Here is a 17,066-nt window from a genome sequence, read left to right as displayed (position 1 = left end):
AAAGAAATTCTCTGTTTAAAATAAATTAAAAAAAACACCAAAAAAATGGAGTTTCTTTAATCACACCTGCAGGATATTTAACATTTAGCATTCAACGCGGGAATAGAACAGTATTCTTAATATTGACCTTCTCTGCCCAAGCAGATGATGCCTATTGTAAAACTAATGCATCTTATTACGTATGGTTTCAACGCTGACTATTTTGCTTTACATAGGTTTTGAAAAATGCATTTCCTATTTATTAAGGTGGATTGAGTTTAGTTTGGAAGCATAATGAAACGGTTGCTTTATCCATTTGTGTTTTCTGCAGCACACGACAGACAATTTTCTCTTGTTTTTATGATTTCATTTGCGCGGAGAATAATCCATTCAAGTCATTTTTACACTTATGATCATTAAACCACTTTGAAAGTGTCCCATTAGGATACCAAATGTTAGGCATATAGCTTGAACAGAGGGGGTCGTATTAAGGATATGATTTACAGCTGTGTATCAATAAACACAAAAGTGTGGCCATCGTGCTGTCCTCCCGGCGCCGTGAGCGGAGCAGTCGAGAGGAGTATGACGCTAAAAGGGCAGCAGCCATGCTGTACGTCGTTTTAATGGAGGTAAATCTACAGCAAGCCAACACGGCTCAAAGTATGTGTGGGGGCATTTCACTTTGGTACCAATGCCCGCATGCCAGCACTACCCTGGCCTCAAAGCCATGGTAAAAACTCTCATTTAGTACAGCAATCGAGAAAAGTGGCCCATACCTCCATGTTGTGAAAGTCTCAGAAATGTTTTTGATGATGTGCTAAACTCCCTGTTTTTTTGTTTGGTTTTTTTGTTTTTTGCTTTGTTGCTACTGTACCTTTTGGTGACCCTAACCTTATTGTACCTTGTGTTTTCCACTAGCTAAAGTATCTAGATTTGAAGAAGCCTTGGAGACAGTGACCTCAGAAAAAAATTAATCTGTGAAAACCCCTATTCTGAGAAATATTAACAAAAATAAAACAGCAGCCCCCAAAACCATGGTTGTTACATTTATTTTCCTTATTATTATTGGTTTTGTGGACCGTGTGAACTCTCCAAACTCCACTCTGGCTGGCAGACTGTAGCTAGATGATGTGTAGTGTAATGTTTTGGAGCAGCCCTAACTAATCTGCTACTATGCTAACTAACCTCTCTCATGTCACTGGGGTGGCAGAACGACTTTCAAAGGTGGGTATCTCAAAACATCAGCGAATTAAAACAAAAGTATCCGCATGACTTCATACCTGCTTAAGACGATGCCCACCGACAATACCATGATTGTAGTTTTGGTGAATTGACCCTTTAAATGTTAGAGAGCAGCATTCAATGAATAAATATAAAAATCATTGAACTGAATCGAACCGCTGATAAAATAGCTTGAATAGTGCTGAATATTATGTTTATATGAAAAATCTTTTCATCTAATTATTTTTTGTTCTTGTAATTCTATTCTGTAAGATTGAAAATCATCAACAACAGTAAGGGCAGAGTATTATTCTCCACTTGCACTAGGTGACATATAGAGTTCTAAGGTGCTGCCTAAACGAATCTTTTACTGTCAGCCGAGAGCAAAACAGCTGGAAGTCTGTCTTTTGCAAGATTAGTTTTATTTACATGTGAATGACTTCCATCCAATAATGTCCAATCAACATAAAACTGCCCCGGTGTCTAAAGCTGCTTCTTGAAAATTGGGAATAAATGATGATAAGATGGCAATGGCTCCTGACATTCTTCGATCTTTTAGCTAGGACACAACTGTCTAAATAGAATAGGAGATCAAAACTTTTTATTTACAGGGCTTAAAGTTCATTGTTGCAATTTAAGGTCTGTGGATGGAAAAGAAGATTTCATTTAAAATGTTTGGTACACCCTGGTGGTAATATAAACATCATAATGAAAATTGATCAGAAAGAAAATTGGCAATGTCTTCTACTTAAACTGAAGAATGAAAAGAGAAAAAACAACTGAATAACGAAAGAAAAGGACAAGTGAAGAAAAACAGGAGCCATTCTTTTAACAATAACCAAATCAACTCCTACAGAAGGGCAAGACAAACTTAAGAGTTTCTTTTGGGGGCTTAAGAAATGCACTTCTGGGCAAAGCGGAGAGTATACGTTCTCTTAATAAACAAATAAAAGCAATGACTATCCTTATAATAGTACTGAGGAGAAGTGTCCTCTTCAAATCAACCAGTTATACTGCATGGACGGTTATAACCTTTCTTCATCTGTAATATTCCTGTAGCATAATATGCTCACATACATAAACATATATATATACACACACACATATATATATATATATATAAATCTCCCTCTCACCCCCCTCCCATGGGGGTGGTGGTCTGTCTTCCTCAAGCTCGGGTCCTCTACCAGAGGCCTGGGAGTTTGAGGGTTCTGCGCAGTATCTTAGCTGCTCTTCTGGACAGAGACCTCAGATGTTGTACCCGGAATCTGCTGGAGCCAATTTCCAGTTTGTGGGTCACAGCCCCCAGTGCTCCAATTACCACTGGCACCACTGTTGCCTTTACTCCCCACATCTTTTCTAGCTCCTCTCTCAGCCCTTGGTATTTTTCAGTCTTCTCGTGTTCCTTCTTCTTGATGTTGCAGTCGCTTGGGATCGCTACGTCTATCACTGCTGCCTTCTCCAGCTGTTTGTCGATCAACACGATGTCCGGTTGGTTGGCCATCACCAGCTTGTCAGTCTGGATCTGGAAGTCCCACAGGATCTTTGGCTTGGTCATTCTCAGCCACCTTAGGAGGTGTCTTCCAATGTGACCTTGGGACCTCCAACCCAAACTCAGTGCAGATGTTCCTGTACACTATACCAGCCACTTGGTTATGGCGTCCCATGTACGCTGTTCCTGCCTGCATCTTACACCCTGCTACTATGTGCTGAACTGTCTCAGGAGCATCTCTGCACAGCCTGCACCTGGGGTCCTGTCTGTTTTGGTAGATCCGTGCCTCTATTGATCTTGTACTGAGTGCCTGTTCTTGTGCTGCCATGATCAGTGCTTCTGTGCTGTCCTTCAGTCCAGCCTTTTCCAACCACTGGTAGGATTTCTTGATATCAGCCACTTCTTCTATCTGTCGGTGGTACATGCCGTGTAGGTTCCACTGGATGCTCACCAGTCCTCGGCCTCCCTCGTTCCGCTTAGCGTACAGTCTCCGGGTGCTGGACTTGGGGTGAAACCCTCCATGCATTGTGAGGAGCTTTTTATATATACATATATATATACGTGTGTGTGTGCGTGTGTGTATATTTATATATATATATATATATATATATATATATATACGTGTGTGTGTGTGTGTCTATGTGTGTATGTCTGTGTGTTTGTGTGTATATATATATATATATATATATATATATATATATATATATATATATATATATATGTGTGTATGTCTGTGTGTTTGTGTGTGTGTGTATATACATATATGCACCATATGTATGCATATGTAGTTAACCTATCTCCAGTAGTATCACCATAATATTCCTGTATATTCCTACAGTGCCTATTATCATCTGTCGGTGGATCAATGGCCGACGGCTACTCGTACCTTAGAGCAATGGCGACACCTTGTGGCTGGATGGGTGTCAGTTTCATAGCAGAATGGAAGAAATGTGTCATCTCTGACCAAAAGGTAAAATATTTTATTTTGAAAGTGCAACTAGAAAATAAAATATTCACTCAAGATTACTGGCAGTGAAACACTGGCAGGAGAAGAATGCATGCTGATCATAACAGTAGTAGTCAAACTACATGGGCGTCTGAAGTATGACTGTGAAGTGCTATTTCCAGTGTTGGAAGAAGTATTCGGATCCTTTACGTAAGTAAAAGTACTATCACAGCAATGTAAAAATACTTCATTACAAATAAAAGTCCCGCTTGCAAAAATCCTCCTAAAGTAAAAGTACATAAGTAGGAGCAGCAAAATGTAGTTAAAGTATGACAGTAAAAGCACTAGTTTGGTCATATGATTATATATGAGATCATTAGATGATTAATGCTGAAGCATCAGTGTGTAAGCGGCATGTCACTGTTGCAGCTGCCGGAGGAGGAGATAGTTTGAACTACTTTATATGCAGTTTTTATATTCAGGGACAGCAGATAAATCTGAGGTGTCATGAGACGATTAATGGGAGACGAAATAAGAAAAAACAAAGTTCTGATACTCAAATCTGGTTTTTCGGGCTTTTTCTCTCATCTATGATTTTTGCTGAGATATTGGATCAATTGAATTTACCGAAATGAGACAATGTGAGAAGTCCAGTTTATTTGCGGAAGCTGTTAACAGCTCATAGGCATCTGAGACCTAACTCCTGCTACACATTGCTTTTTGTTAGACGTCAGGAAAACCAAAAAGGTTGGGAACCACCGGTTTAATCTTTAAACAAACTCAATTTAAAAATCTTGCAATAATAAACTTGCCTCGCACATTTGCTAAAATACAGAACTCACACGACCCTTTTTCGATGAAGTGCTTTGCTCTGGCAAGTGCAGCATTTCAGCGTTCGACTATGAAAGGCTTGATTTCAAACAAGTTACGGTATGAAGCAAAGTCTAGTCTTCAAACTTACCAGAACCGGTACTGGGAGTACTGGTTTATTGAAACATTTAATATTTATATAATATACTGGAAGATGATTGGCTCCCAAAGCTTAGTTTTTTTTCTGCTTGGTCTATAAGTTCAGTTTGTTGGTTTGTGGAGGACGTTTGGTCTGATGGCGTTTATACAGGTGAGAACGGAGCGCACCTGGGCGGCACCTGGGCGGCACCGGGCAGGTAGACTTGCGGGACAGCTTCGAGGCGTCCCGCCTCCGGCCTCCAGCCGTGGCAGGAGGACCTTCGAGCGCGGCAGCGTTGCCTCTGTAACGCCATGACCAGATCCTCCCATTGGCCAATCGGAGACCATAACAGAACCTGCCGTGATGGGGAAACGGCGCGCTCATTGGGCGGCCCCTCGGTGACGTGCTGGGCAGGTCCTCCCTGATTCGTCGCTCGCCGAGCCTTTAGTTTCGCACACACGTCCCCTCCGCTGGTGTTCCGGAGCTGCAGCAGTCGACGCAAGGTACGGTGCCCTTCGAAATTCTCCTCCGTAACTTCGCGTGAACAATGCACCAGTGCGGCTCGCGTACTCGGTAACGTTACCCCCCGTAATGCAGCCTCCGGCGAAGTATCCAGCATTTCATAGAGTTCCGGTCAGGTGGTTACAGTGGCGTAAAGGTGACATCTGGATCACTTCTTTATTTGTCTCTTTTTTTTAAACAGAATTAAAGTACATGCGCGGTTTTGCGAGATTTCCAATCTCACCTCGTTTGGCGCTTTTTATTTTATTTAAACTGCAGAAATCAAATCCATTGCGGTGACTTGTGGTGGAGTAGTGGAGTCGGGGGTTTTAGCCTCCTTCCAGGGATCACAGATCACAGGTCCAGAGGCCCAGTCAGGGTCTATCAGCACAGTAACTAAGAGAGGCTCCAGCACATATAGCAAAGCATAAAATACACTGACCTCCACTCTTCTTCCCACCTCAGAAAACAAACTCCACAGTTTTTTATTTAAAGGAAGGTGTCGCAGCTCCTGTTGTTTCAGAATAATTCGTTTGATGAAGCGAGGCTTCAGCATCTGGAGCAATATGTGAATACTTTGTGTGTGCACCCGTACATGACATGTCTATCTATTGAACATTACCAGCAAACAAGCTGTGGAAGTGACATCGCTATTGAATTCAATCGCTGGGTTCTGATTCTTCTCGTCTTCGTGACCTGTATGACATTTGCCCTGAAACGAACACTTCGGGTTTATCGTTAATAAAGTGAAATTCAAAGTAAATGCAGTTTCATTTTATGTCGTCTGTCATCCACAAAAAAAAAAAAAGTCGGATTTTAAGGGAAAGCAGAAAAATACTTAATGAATCGCTTTGTGGCACAAAAAAAGATGGTGGAGAAAGTGAAAGGCGGATGAAAAACAACATTTATCGCAGGTTATTTCGATGGGACCTCATCACAGAAACACTGTAACACTTTACTTCACCTCTTTGGAAAGTCCTTGTAACTCTCCCGGCCTGCCTGGGCGAGTCCGGGTCACCCCCTGACACCATTACCCCCAAGGTGTCGTAAAAACGTTAATATTTCCAAACTGTGTATTATAGCAAGCAGTTTCTTAACTCAGACGAATCACGATACTTCGGTCACTCACTGCGAGCCCAATGACTGAGTCTGATTATCATCAAAATCAAAAATGTTAAAAGTAAAAATCGATGTTCAATACATTCTGGTTTATACTGTAACACAGAGAGTATACTCTTCACATACCTTGGCCCACAGAGTATATTTCTTGGGATTTTACTACTACATGTTATAAAACCAAACATGTCTTAACTGTTTATACAGTACACACCAACAAATCCTTCAAGGATGGATTGGATTTAAAAGTGTTTGTAGATGTGTTCAAAACTAATGAAGACTTGTTGAGCCTGAGAGCTCATTCTTGACATCAGAGCGAGGCGTTTTACCAGAGTTGGTTAACTCGAGGTCATCTTGCTTTTCCTCTGGCGCTTTCCTACTGCAGTCATCAGCAGGTGGTTGGCCGGGGTGTTTTACGCGTCTCTCCGCTCTTCACGCCGCAGATACGACCATGGATCTCGTGCTGAATGTTGCCGACGAGTACATCCTCACCCCGTACGTGTACCCCGCGTCATGGCCCGAGGACGGGGCCCTGCGGCAGATCATCAGCCTGCTGGTGCTGACGAACCTCGGGGCGGCCGTCCTGTACCTGGGCCTGGGGGCCATCAGCTACTACTTCATCTTCGACCACAATCTGAAGAAACACCCGCACTTTTTAGAGGTAAAGCCTGTGTCTCATTTGTGATTCTTGCGGTGATAGACTGAGTATTTTAGAGGTGTTTGGCATTAGTGCCCGACAGACAGTAATTGCACAAAGGGCTCCGCTCCCAATTAATGGCCTGAATGGCCACATTCACTGTCTCCCCAAATCTCTGGATAAGAGTTCTGTGTCTTTTGTGTGTCTTTGCTTTTCCTGGACGTGATGAATCGCACAAACGGGGACCACTGCGCGGTCACTTCAGGCGGAAAGTATTTGTGGGTTTTTTTGCGCTTGCTTGTACACACGGAAAACAAAAAGTGAAGGGAGTGGTGAACACAGAGATTTGGTTTTAGACATTATTAGGAAAACCGACGAGCACCTTCGTTGAGGCGAGCTGAGACCTCATTCTTACTGAACCTGTACATCTTTGACAGGTTTGTAGTAACGGTGCGATGTGCAGTGTCCACACAACTACCTACTATTAAGCTCCGATCTCACATTATTACATGTTGTGGTGTGGATGCCGGGGGTGTTAAATTTTTATCTTCCGTCTGTGTTTATTCTTTCTCTCTCTTAGAATCAGGTTCAGAGGGAGATCATATATGCTATGACCTCGCTTCCCTGGATCAGCATCCCCACGGTGGCTCTGTTTTTCGCTGAAGTCAGAGGATACAGCAAACTGTACGACAGTGTCAATGAATCTCCCCTGGGTGCGTTGAAGAACGCCTTTTTTGCTTGCTTGTTTGTTTTCAAATGTTCTGTAATCGCAATGTTTCCGACGCACTTGTCATCAGACACCATGTTCTTGACGGTGACGTGGTCTGTGTGCTCTCAGGTTGGCCCGGGCTCTTCCTGAGTATGATCTCCTTCCTGTTTTTCACTGACATGTGCATCTACTGGATTCATCGCTTCCTACATCATAAGCTTATTTACAAGGTGAGCAGCTGATTAAAGGGCTGTACAGTGTATTTTAATTCCAACGGAACCGTGATAACTGTGATTAATCTTGGTTTTATCTGTGCAGGTTTTCATTTCTGTGCTGAATTTCCTTGTCGCTCACTAGCCAACATATTCACAGATACCGATATACCTGAAATAAGATGATATCAGCCGATGTATCGTCTCCACTCTCCCCTGTTTAGCCCTTATGTTCTGATGACATTGGCTTTACCTCCTGAGACCCAACTGCTGTATTCAAAAAAAAAAAAGTAGCAAAAAGTCATCAAGAGCCGTTGAAGAGGGCCTTGGTCTCTGCCATGATCAAAATCTGGTATTTAAGATCAGATTGTTATAGATTTTCAAAGGGAGCAAGACCACTGAAATCACGGTTTTAAAAAAAAAAAAAAAAAATCTCTGCTCTTTGCTTTCTCATCCCCAACAGCTGTTTCACAAACCACACCATTTGTGGAAGATCCCCACTCCCTTTGCTAGCCACGCCTTTCATCCAGTAGACGGCTTCATGCAGGGACTCCCATACCACATCTACCCCTTCCTCTTCCCCCTCCACAAGGTGCTTTACCTGGCCCTCTACATCTTCGTCAACATCTGGACCATCTCCATCCACGACGGCGACTACCGTGTCCCCGGCGCTCTTACGAGCGTCATCAACGGCTCGGCTCACCACACGGACCACCACCTCTTCTTTGACTACAACTACGGCCAATACTTCACATTGTGGGACCGCCTGGGGGGCTCCTACAGGCACCCGTCGGCTCTGATGGGGAAAGGCCCCCACGATCTGATCCGGAAACTTCAAGCAGAGGGGGTGTTTGCAGATGAGGGAGTGAAGGCTAAAGGGCGAGTGAACCGACATCCTCAGAGGGGAGTGATGTGTAAGGAGGAGTAGCAGTAGGGGGAAACTACAGTTAATTGCTGAAAGTGATCACTATTTTTGTAAAGGCAAAATACGCCCAAACTCAACTGGAAAAACATAATGGGGAATAATTTGAGTGAGTGTACTTGCCAAATGAGCCATTGAGAGATTTTAAAACCTAGTGAAGCCTCTAGCCCAATGTCAGCTGGGATTGGCTCCATCCCCCCACCCCACCCCCACCCCCACCCCGCGACCCTCAAAGGATAAAGCCGTAATGCTAATGGTTGGATGGATGGATGGAAATTGTAGTGGATACGGTGACTCTAAGATGCCCCCCCGGGCTGACATCGGTAGAGGCAAGCTTTGGGACGCGACATTCTCCGACACACCAATCGTGCCGACAGGCGAGATCCGCAGCCGGCGAAATTATCTTGCAGTGCTTGTAATCGAAGGGGTCGATAAAGGGCTTTTTTTTGTATAAACCACACAGGAGTCCAGCGCAAAAAGCAACAGATGGGACGGACTTGAGAAGCATCAGAAGGCTGACGCTGCAGGAGCTGCCGCACTGTCAGTTGACAGACACTAACTGTGTATCTGAGTTTGGCCTCATGATCGAGGGTCGACTTTGACTAAAACTATGATTTAACAAGTTGTAACTCAAGACTCCGTCTAGAAACTGCGACAAACCAGCAACTGCTTTAAAGTAAAATTCTGGTATTTTCCCAAAATTCTCATAATTGTGGCTCTTCTGACTAACTGCTCATGCTCATTTTGCACAGGCCACCTCTGTTATGGGAAACGTGACCGGTGAGGCACGCAGCTTGAAAAGCACACGAAATAAACTTAACTCATAGAAATGAGCCTCCTGCATTAGCCATGGTGGCTCACTGCATAAAGATGTACTTGCTGAGCAACCAACTGACTAATACCCAGGTCGAAAAATAGTGGAATTTTGCTTTAAAGCTATCCTCCCTTGTGCAGAAATGCTATGTTTTCTGGTACAATTTAGCGATTTCAGGGCCAAAATTCTTTGTAGGAGTTTCAGAAAAAAATAGAAGAGAGAGGAAGAGAGATAGAGAAAGAGCAATGATTGTATATACTTTACAAAAGACACCAGGAACTGCGTTGAAGAAAGTCTCCTCTGTTTGGGGGTTAAAGGAAGTTGAGTTTATGGGATAAACTCTGGTGCCACAGTAATTGGCATCTTGGAAAAACACAGCTCTTCTGAGGTCACACTAGACAAAGGGTGGATAACGTATTGAGCTTAAAATGAACTTTGTCTGCTCTTAGGCCGTCTCGCTCTCATTAAAGTGAAAACCTTAGACTGGCCCGTCTCACCTTTGTGCAACCATCCTCTGCTGACACTAACTCGGTGTGATGGGACGCGCACGTCCGTTCTTTTTCTCAAGTTCTGTGGGGGGAGTTGATGCAGACAAGTACCGGGTACAAGGACAAGATCATCATTACAGCTGATCTTGGACATACGTGTTTTCACATTCTTATCAGTTTATTGTCAGTGACTGGTAGGACGTGCGTCCGTTAATTACATTAACTTCAGTTAGTTTACCGTAGTTTCAGTTCTAACACAGTTTTACACATTTATACGCTGGATGAACATGGATGCAAACAGTGTGAGATTACATTTTTTGGTTACATATTAATACCAGTTTTTGTCTTCGCTCTGTCTGTTGAATTGATTGCATCATCATTAGTGTGAAAATAAAGCACATTTCCCCATTTATTGTCGCTAAAAAACAAGGTGGAGATGGTTTGGGTTTTTTTGGGGGGGGGTTTTTTGGACTTTGTGTTTACAAACAAAAATATAATGAATAAATACAAAAATATAATTCATTCCAAAAGTTTTTTTCTGTGGTTTGGAAATAGTAGTTTGACAAAAAAAAATCTTAAGTCCATTTATTAACTTTTTCTGTAGTTTTCACCCCCATCGCATGGTCTTCATTAGCACGCGGAGTTTGCTCGGTTGTCATAGGGATGGATCTGCTGCTATGCAAACCTATGAGCTGTTTTGACCCAAGACATTTTATGATTTCACATATGTGTTTGTTTAAAACTCAACCCAAACTTTATTGTCGGCGCTGTAGTGCGACAAAGCAGTCCCAACTCAAGGTCCACTCACTAGGTTTTTCATAAACTTTCAAACATGTAGCACAGTCTTCCTCTGCAGACGGGGCTTGTTTTTATTTTTAAGCCGACACAAACAAGATGTCCCTAAAGTGCTATGGATGAAATCCCAATGGCACAGATCCATCTCTGTGACAACTGAGCCAGCTCCACGGGCTGCGGAGGCCAAGTGGTAGGGTTGAGAGCTCTGGAAAATGTTACTTAGTGGACCTTGAAATGAGATTGTTTTGTCAAACTAGAAAGATCTATTTCAAAATGGGAATTTATGACTTATTGTTATAAGCAACCAAACATGCAACACTTGCGATCGCCATTCCTAATTATATTTTCATGCATAAATTTACTTTTTTGCTAAAGGTTGCACACCTGATAAACTACAGTTTGTTAAGCCTGCAAAGTGTAAAATTCTGGCAGCAGATACAGGAACATTCAGATAAAAAAAACTGACTTCCTGTGTTGTTCACGAGCAAAAAGAACACGATGAAACAGGATCCTCTTCGGCATAAGTTTAATATCGGCAAAACTGCACATGAGAAAAAAACTGAATAACCGCATTTTACAGCAGATACAGTTTGATTTGAAAACAGATGATAGAAAAGATGAAAAAAAAAAAGCCTCACGACAGATGCTGATGTCAGGTTGCCTGTCCGTGGGGCCAGGGGCCGTGCCGGGTCGTCGTGTCGGTGATGGAGATCATCTCAGCAGAAAAAGAAGGGCATCCAGAGGAAGGATCGCATGGCTGCTCCCGCTGCCATGCCGGCCAGCAATCCCAGCGCTAGATGCTCTGCCACTCCGTCAAACGGGTCCCTCTGAACAACCAGCTGGTGGGTGCCTAAGAGAAAAGAGCGAGGGGAAAGCGTTATAACGTTTGTAGTCGAGCCGTGGGCTGAATTAGATTTAGAGGAATTCTGGCACAACTTCACCTGCTTCCAAGGTGCCTGGAGAAGGGAAAAAGCCTGAAGAGGTGAAAACTCCGGAAACACTTGTAGTACAAAGGACAACTTTATTGTCAGACCGATGCGCCTCAGCTGGTGGCCGTCCTCGGCAACACTTGTTCGTTATGCTACATGTGTTGCCGGAGTTTTTTTTTCACCTCTTCAAGTTGTCGGCTGATCCATGTTAGGAAATCAAAGTAAGGGAGGAGCTCGGAGTTGTGAATCCCAATAAAAGAGGGCAGAAAACAGATGCTCTGTTTGACCTCTACCACAAACAGTCTGGACCTTTGAGTCCTACATCAACATTGTGTGGTGCCTTGTACTGTACATGCACTTGCTGGAATGAAAAGATGGCTCTTGCATTTTTACCTCATCTTGTGTCTTTATAAAAAGGATCCTGTGTCAAAAAAATTAGGTTTAATACCGTAATTATCTCAGTTGATGTTACACCTACATGATACGTATTCCTAATACCTCAGACTAATTGACGCATAGCAAACCTGGGGCCGTTTAATGTTCCAGCATAAACTGCAAATTATCATCACGTTGTCCTGTGTAGTCGGCTATGTCCACCGATGCCGACAGAAACTTGAAGACAACAGGATACGTACACGACGCAAAGGAAGTGTCGCGAGGGCGCTGGAGCAAAGGTCCACTTCTCTGATTAATTCTAACACCACGGAGGAAGACAGCTGCTGTGTTCAGGACGTCTGTTGCTTGCATGAGCTTCCCGAAAAACGGGCCCCGATTTTTCATTCTTTATATGCTGCTCCAGGAACCCCAGACGGTTCAACAGGCCCTGCCACCGAATTCATTAGGCCCACTTCATATTTCTCTTGCAGTTGGCTACATCTGAATAAACATTTGTTTACAGCTGAATTCATAGATAAGGCGCTAAACCACAGTTGAAGAAATAGAAACCTCTGCGGCACACTGCGTCATGTTGCATAAAGTAAGTTGTGGGCAAAGATGTGCACACAGGCGTGTGTTTCTAAATGCCCGAGGGCAGATAAACTACACATCAGAGGCTTGTTAGAGTGGATATTTGGACCATCATCCCAGTTCCATTTCCACAGAGATTCCATGAAAACTTTTGTACATTTTGGGGGGTTTTTTTTGCCTTTATTAGACGGTGAAGTAGAGAGCTGAGACATGCAACAAAGGTCCCCAGCTGGACTGTGGGGATTGCATTTAGAGGTCAGGACCTTAACTCCCCAGGCAAACAGGACGACCCAAAAACTCAGCGGTGTCTCTGCTTACCACCGTTTCACGCAAAGAACGCACACTATGCACAATCAAAACGTCAAAGGCCAGTTTCCTAAATGCTCGCACATAGAAACGTGTTCATCTGTTCGCAACGACCCCGGTGTCCATATCAGACTACATTAGGCCTGCTGTGTTTTTATTGGACCGGAGCTGCCGAGTTTTGGCTCATTCGCCGAGCAGGTGTTATCTACCTGTTTCCTGTAACTTGTGAACCAGGTTTAGCGGTTCGCGTGTTAGTATTAGTGTCGTGCCTCGGCACAGGAGGAAAAGGTTGCCCAACATTTTCCACAGCGGACTCGACGCACCGCCCCCGTCGAGCACGCCCGGTGATCCAAATCGAATCGCTCCAACGATTTAATTGGGCCACGCTTTCCGGGGCAGGTGCGAGGAGGTAAGACTGTGAAAAGGAAGCCAAGTGTTTGTCGGAAGTGCCCGATCCGAGGTGCATTTTAAGAAGCATGGAGAAAAAAAAAAAAAGGCACACAGAAAAGGAAAATGAATGTTTCAGGTTTCCATAGCGTTTCACTGGATTCTCACGTTCTGCACCTGTAGGGGAAGATGGTCCAGAATCCACACACACACACTATTTGTGCAACCACCTTGGAAATCCCAGAAACAAATGCCGAGGACGTGACCTCAGTGTCCTCAATGGTAGCTACAGCCTTGCTTAATACTTAGTAATAATCCTACCTACTACCTTTACTCATTTCCATCTATAAGAATAATAATAATAATAATAATAACGCTAAAAGCAAATCAACACAGAATCGGTTTATGTTGAGGTTCCACACATCAGTCAAAGACCTTCTGGGTTTCCTGCTTCGCTGTGGTAACATACCTGGTCCTGCTCCTGGTGTGACGTAGATAGTGTGATAGCTGTTGAGGGGGACAGCCTCGTAGGAGTCGTCATACGGGTCATACGTGAACACCTACAGGACCGGACGAAGATGCAGGGTTATTTATTTATTTTTGGTTTCATTTTTTTTAATTTTAGCACTGGAAATGGAAAAGCCAAACACTGACTGAGAATGTACTGGCCACGTCCCTGCCCTTTACAGAGAACACGGACCACTCACCGGGTTCCTCCTGGTCTCGAGCAGAGTCAGTTTCCAGGCTCTGAAAAAAAGAAACGAACGGGAATGAAGACTTGATGGACGGCTGTGAAGGGAGGCCGGGCAGACGAGGGTGAAAGCGGGGGTACCTACATGGATTCATCCTCACTGTTGGCACACAGGCTGACCGTCGATCCGTCTCTGAGCTGAACCACGACGAGATTCTCCCTGGGGTTACTCTCTGGCGGAGTCACACCTGCAGCCAAGTCAAAGGATTTATTCACTCACAACTTAGGACACTGTCATCGCGCCCATCTCAGGCCAGTCTCTTCAACATACATTGTGTTAGCGTTTGGTACTTCGGACCAATAACAACTAACAAAAAATGAGAAACCGAGACCTCGCAGGACCCTCTTTCAGGTAAGGCGGTTGGTTTATTCTCATTTTCATGAAAATCCTTTTCATTTCGGTTTTAACCGCGTGCATTGTCATCCCGGCATGTAGTCAGTCGCGTGGTGACTGGGTTTTATGAGACTGGCCCCCCCCCGTGTTCCTGTGCTTTACCTCCGCATTCCAGGCCGGACCGCACGTCCACGCATGCCGTCTTGAGCCTGACGCGGTGCTCCAGCTCTCGCCTGCTGTCGGTCTTGTAGAAGCAAAGGCTGCCGTCAATCCAAAGGTCACACCAGTTTAGCTTCCAGCGTTTTAGGACAGAAGCTGGAGAGGAGACACGTGGCACGTGTAACGTTAGTGTTGGTCTTTGAGGGGCCTGTGAAGTAAGATAAGTTTATAAAAAAATAAAAAACAGAAACTCTAATGGACCGTCCATCGACCTCAGATTGAGGGTTGATGAAGTAACTGTTGAGTCAGTGCTCTGATCAATAACCTTAATAGGAATGTAAGACCTTTACTGATTGGTCAGATAAACTTTGATGGGGAAAAGGAAGTAACATTGCCTCATACTATAAGCTTGCGTTTTATCAGTTCACATTTTGTCTGTGTGTGTGTGTGTGTGTGTGTGTGTGTGTGTGTGTGTGTGCCCCCCAGTCTTTTTCCTGCAGATACATCCACATTGCCTAAACTGGGTAAGCCACTTAAAGACATGGCCAGGGACAAATAATGCGATTAGAGATGACAAAGGTCAGAGTTTCATAACACCTACGCTTTTCACTTTCCAGAAAAAGCTCCCGTATACCTGTTTTGAAATCCGACCACATTAGTCCTCAGAATTCATATCGAAGGAAGAACTTCAGGGGAGGATTTTTCGTAACGTAAAATACAATGTACAGCCGGTGCGAAAAATCCAAACCCCCACGGGAATAGTCGCGCATATGGGGAGTAAACTGGTCATTTCAACTGGGCAAAATTGCAGTACAGGAATGCCGATTATACGTTTTGAGCAAAAATAAAAACAGTGTCTCTGTTACGTAGTTGGTCCACCAGAGAGCGCTGACAAACTTAATTCTCAACAGTAAATTGTCCTGCTCAGTGCATATCGCAGTCACTATTCTTAAAGACATTTCAGAAATCCTTATTAAAATGTTTGTTGTTCATTAGTTTTAAGTGACTGTGAATATCAGCAGATATATTGTAAGCAGATTTTTTAAAAACCCTCAAATATCGACACTAGCCTCAAAAATCCAGTATCATTTCATCTATAGATGTAAAATTCATTTATAATAAGCTGTTGCTTGCTTAGTGGTTGGAGAGATTGTTGTATATCTGGAAGATGAAATGGTTGATCGCCGCAACATCCAGGTTGTCTGTTCACGGCCCTGACTGAGTCGAATTTTAAAAGTTTTAGGGAGTACTTTAAAAAAACAAAAACAAACAAGTGACAGAAAAAAAACTAGGCCGAGAACATAATCGTTCATCCAGCAGCTCCTCAGAGAGACGGTCTGCAAAAAATACAGTAGCAAACAGAGCGAGTTATATCGACGCGTTGCTATTAACTAGTTCTCAATTTTGATCCGTACTGTTAAAACTTTAAAAAATATTCTAGCAAATTAGGAGTAAAATTCCTTTTATTTATTTATAGTTAAGTTTATGAATATTGTTTTATGGTTTAGTTTAGAGGAAAAAATCCGCTTTCTGGTCACCAGTGTTGTATGAAATGTAATGTTTTGGTTTCAGTCGCTTCTCAGGCTTTTGTATCAGTTCAGATTAAAGCTGCAGCTAATGATGATTTTCATGCTCATTTAAAAGATATATATATATATATATATTTTGTCTATAAATTGTCAGAGAATGTGGCTCCTCGGTGGCCTGTAGAGGTTAAGGCACCAGCTCTTAAATACTGTGTCCTCGGTTCAAGTCTTGTCAGGAGCCTTTTTGTTGCATGTCATTCCCCATTTCTCTCTCTCTCTCTCTCTCTCTCTCTCCCCTCGTTTCCCGTCATCGCTGTCCTGTCTAGAAAAGCATAAAATGCCCCAAAATAAGGACAAATGTTATTTTGACTACACAACGTCTTGCTGAACAAAAGTTAGCGATAAAAAAAAAACCGAAGTTAATAATAGTTAATACTTGTTAATGAAAATTGTTGCCAGCATTGGTTTAAATTAATAGGATTCTGAGTTTGTACTCCCTGTCAAACCTGCACTTCCCCTTTGATAGCTGTCTTTTTTATTTATTTATTTTTAAAGAAGTGTCCTGTATCCACTCACTTTGTCTCCACAGCCAGCCTGACCTCAGGAGCGCCATTTTTAGCTGTTGTCCCGCTGATGATGATGCTGATGATGATGCTGATGATGATGATGATGACCCAGTGGAAGCCAAGGGAGAAATTTTAGATTTTGGGGTTTAGGAGACCGAATGATCCAGCTTCTGGTCTTGGACTCTCCTGCCTCTGTTTATATTCCCTCCGTCCCACAGGCAGCGAGGTACTGGTAGATTAGTCTGGCTTTGGCCAGGACAGAGGCTGACCCACAGGATCAATCTGGATTAGCACAGTGTTTGGCCACACCCCTCTCATCCCGTCTCATCTTCCTCACTCTTTCTGGACTGATTTTTTTTTT

General features: G+C 43.4%; 2 protein-coding genes across 3 annotated transcripts; one reads left to right on the top strand and one right to left on the bottom strand.

The window, feature by feature from the left end:
- The first annotated feature begins 5,003 nt into the window (after positions 1-5,003).
- Positions 5,004-8,897, top strand: sc5d (sterol-C5-desaturase). Of its 2 annotated transcripts, none has more exons than XM_040151544.1 (5): positions 5,004-5,090; positions 6,648-6,865; positions 7,422-7,554; positions 7,680-7,780; positions 8,226-8,897. In XM_040151544.1, the coding sequence occupies exons 2-5, from the start codon at positions 6,656-6,658 to the stop codon at positions 8,688-8,690; spliced, it is 909 nt and encodes a 302-aa protein (XP_040007478.1). In that variant the 5' UTR covers positions 5,004-5,090; positions 6,648-6,655; the 3' UTR covers positions 8,691-8,897. The 2 variants fall into 2 exon arrangements, with proteins under 2 accessions (XP_040007478.1, XP_040007477.1); XM_040151543.1 differs by lacking the exon at positions 5,004-5,090 and adding an exon at positions 5,099-5,245.
- A 2,553-nt stretch (positions 8,898-11,450) lies between these two features.
- On the bottom strand, positions 11,451-16,752 carry plekhb1 (pleckstrin homology domain containing B1). Its single transcript, XM_040151203.1, has 6 exons — positions 16,716-16,752; positions 14,617-14,769; positions 14,206-14,308; positions 14,077-14,116; positions 13,839-13,929; positions 11,451-11,631 (listed from the first exon to the last, which is right to left on the bottom strand). Exons 1-6 carry the CDS (start codon positions 16,750-16,752, stop codon positions 11,498-11,500), a joined length of 558 nt encoding a protein of 185 aa, XP_040007137.1. The 3' UTR covers positions 11,451-11,497.
- Between the last annotated feature and the right edge of the window lie 314 nt (positions 16,753-17,066).

Source organism: Xiphias gladius, chromosome 17, assembly GCF_016859285.1.
Source record: "Xiphias gladius isolate SHS-SW01 ecotype Sanya breed wild chromosome 17, ASM1685928v1, whole genome shotgun sequence".
Taxonomy (NCBI): domain Eukaryota; kingdom Metazoa; phylum Chordata; class Actinopteri; order Istiophoriformes; family Xiphiidae; genus Xiphias; species Xiphias gladius.
This window is presented reverse-complemented; position numbering and strand designations above follow the sequence as displayed.

Bases quoted from the DNA above. Each gene is read 5' to 3' on its own strand.
- sc5d (XM_040151543.1), top strand. From the start codon at position 5,179: ATGCAGCCTCCGGCGAAGTATCCAGCATTTCATAGAGTTCCGGTCAGG. The intron at 5,246-6,647 runs GTGACATCTGGA...TTCACGCCGCAG, and splicing joins GTGGTTACAGTGGCGTAAAG to ATACGACCATGGATCTCGTG. The intron at 6,866-7,421 runs GTAAAGCCTGTG...TCTCTCTCTTAG, and splicing joins AACACCCGCACTTTTTAGAG to AATCAGGTTCAGAGGGAGAT.
- plekhb1 (XM_040151203.1), bottom strand. From the start codon at position 16,752: ATGGCGCTCCTGAGGTCAGGCTGGCTGTGGAGACAAA. The intron at 14,770-16,715 runs GTGAGTGGATAC...TCTCCTCTCCAG, and splicing joins AGGCTGGCTGTGGAGACAAA to CTTCTGTCCTAAAACGCTGG. The intron at 14,309-14,616 runs GTAAAGCACAGG...ACTTGGCTGCAG, and splicing joins GTCCGGCCTGGAATGCGGAG to GTGTGACTCCGCCAGAGAGT.